We start from the raw sequence: 1,921 nt of genomic DNA on the forward strand, positions 1-1,921 counted from the left end.
AGTTATAGTAATTGCAAATAAATCGAAAATGAAAAACCGTTTCATAGGTTTCAGAGAAAATTTGTACACACATGCATACATATACATTCATTTATTTTAAGGTATGTTAAAATGTTAATTTTGATTTTCATTTTTTGAACGATTACTATAAGCTACTCTCTTTGTAGTTATTAAGTAACCAATAATAACAAATATTTTTTATAACAAGTTTTAATTTATGTTATTCATATACATATGTACATAATTAAATAAAAAACAATTTGATTTAAATAATAACACTCTATATTCATTTAATAACTTCTGACAGTAAACAATATTTGGTGAATAATATATAGTTAAATATTATATTTCATTAGTCAACACAAATATTTTCAAAGATATTTCATAAGCAATATTTACCAAACTGTTCTATACTGATGAGAACGTCTGCTAATTATAACTTTAATGTCCTACTGTGTTTAAAATTATGAAAATTTAATCCTCTATTATAAATTGTTCTACAGTGTTACATTATAAACAGTTTTATATTGCTTTATTGATTGCGAAGCTGCGAATGTTTCATTGCATGTGGCTCATTAATGATTGCTTTCTTTAGAATGGACTAATTCATGTTGTTTTAAAATTTGTTTTAATCTGAATGCTTTATTGCATATCTTACATTTATGTGATCGTTCTCCAGTATGAATTGTTAGATGTAGGTTCAATGGTTGTTTTGCTATGAATGCTTTATTACATATTTCGCATTTGTAAGGACGTTCTTCCGTATGAATCTTTTTATGTTGACTCAAATTACCATTTGTTATAAATGCTTTAGTACATATTTCGCATTTGTAAGGACGTTCTTCCGTATGAATCTTTTTATGTTGACTTAAATTACCATTTGTTATAAATGCTTTATTACATATTTCACATTTGTAATGACGTTCTCTTGCATGAAATTTTTTATGTTGACCTAAACAATTATTTGTTGTAAATGCTTTATTACAGGTTTTACATTTGTAAGGACGTTCTCCTGTATGAATCATTTTATGTCGATATAAGGTGCTAATTGTTGAGAAATTTTTATTGCAAATTTTACATTTCAAGGATTGTTTCAAGTTTAGGGTAGTTTTACGTTTTCCTAAAACTTTTTTAAATGATTTATTGCATTCATTTATATTATCCACTAAATCAATTGACTCACCGACATTATCAATATTTTTGTTTTTACTGGTGTCTGCAACATGCTCATCAATCGGTTCATGCTTAACTTCTTCGTCAATTGTTACTTCAGATTTTAAAAATTGCTGTAGACATATTTCTTCATTATCTGTGTAAGAATTCTCATCGAAACGAGCTTCATCTTTATCATCAATTGTTTCTTTCTTGATTTCTTTGTCTATAGTGACTTCAGAATCTAAAAATCGCTGTTGACATATCTGTTTCGTTTTCCATGTAGATCCCTCGTCGAAACTTGTTTCATCTTGATCATGAACTTTTTCTTGTTTTATTTTTTTGTTTATTTTCATCTCAAATTCTGAAAATTGCTGTAAATGTATTACCTCGTTTTCTAAACATGTTTCTGGAGTAATGTCATAATCATCAAGTTCTTGTTTAACTGGAGAATATTTCTTTGGTTCAGTTTTAATTATTGGGTTTGAAATTGTTTCTTCGGACATTTTCGGCGCTAGTCGTTTTTCATAAACAAACCAACAGTAATTCATAAAAAATTAAGAAAGCTTTGAATTTGTATGATTTTCATCAGTGATAAATATATTCTATTAATTCTATATATATCTATATATTCAATTTATATGTTTTGCATCAATGATAAATATGTTTTAATATATCTATTAATGACTTTGACATTTCGATTTGAGTCTCACTTCGCATAGGTTAGAGATCAGGTGTGACAACACTCGGTACGTTTCATTTATCATGG

The 1,921-nt window shown here is 26.9% G+C and overlaps 1 protein-coding gene across 1 annotated transcript; it reads right to left on the reverse strand.

The window, feature by feature from the left end:
- Positions 1 to 575: 575 nt before the first annotated feature.
- LOC113391105 (zinc finger protein 431-like) lies at positions 576 to 1,658 on the reverse strand. Its single transcript, XM_026627072.1, has 2 exons — positions 1,542 to 1,658; positions 576 to 1,442 (listed from the first exon to the last, which is right to left on the reverse strand). Exons 1-2 carry the CDS (start codon positions 1,656 to 1,658, stop codon positions 576 to 578), a joined length of 984 nt encoding a protein of 327 aa, XP_026482857.1.
- Positions 1,659 to 1,921: the final 263 nt, after the last annotated feature.

The sequence above is a fragment of the Ctenocephalides felis genome, unplaced genomic scaffold (assembly GCF_003426905.1).
Source record: "Ctenocephalides felis isolate EL2017-DRISC unplaced genomic scaffold, ASM342690v1 CF-g0.4_SCAFFOLD_00845, whole genome shotgun sequence".
Classification (NCBI taxonomy): domain Eukaryota; kingdom Metazoa; phylum Arthropoda; class Insecta; order Siphonaptera; family Pulicidae; genus Ctenocephalides; species Ctenocephalides felis.

Excerpts from the sequence above, each read along its gene's own strand:
- LOC113391105 (XM_026627072.1), bottom strand. The coding sequence starts at position 1,658 with ATGTCCGAAGAAACAATTTCAAACCCAATAATTAAAACTGAACCAAAG. Across the intron at positions 1,443-1,541 it reads AAACATGTTTAGAAAACGAG|GGATCTACATGGAAAACGAA; the intron begins GTAATACATTTA and ends AGTTTCGACGAG.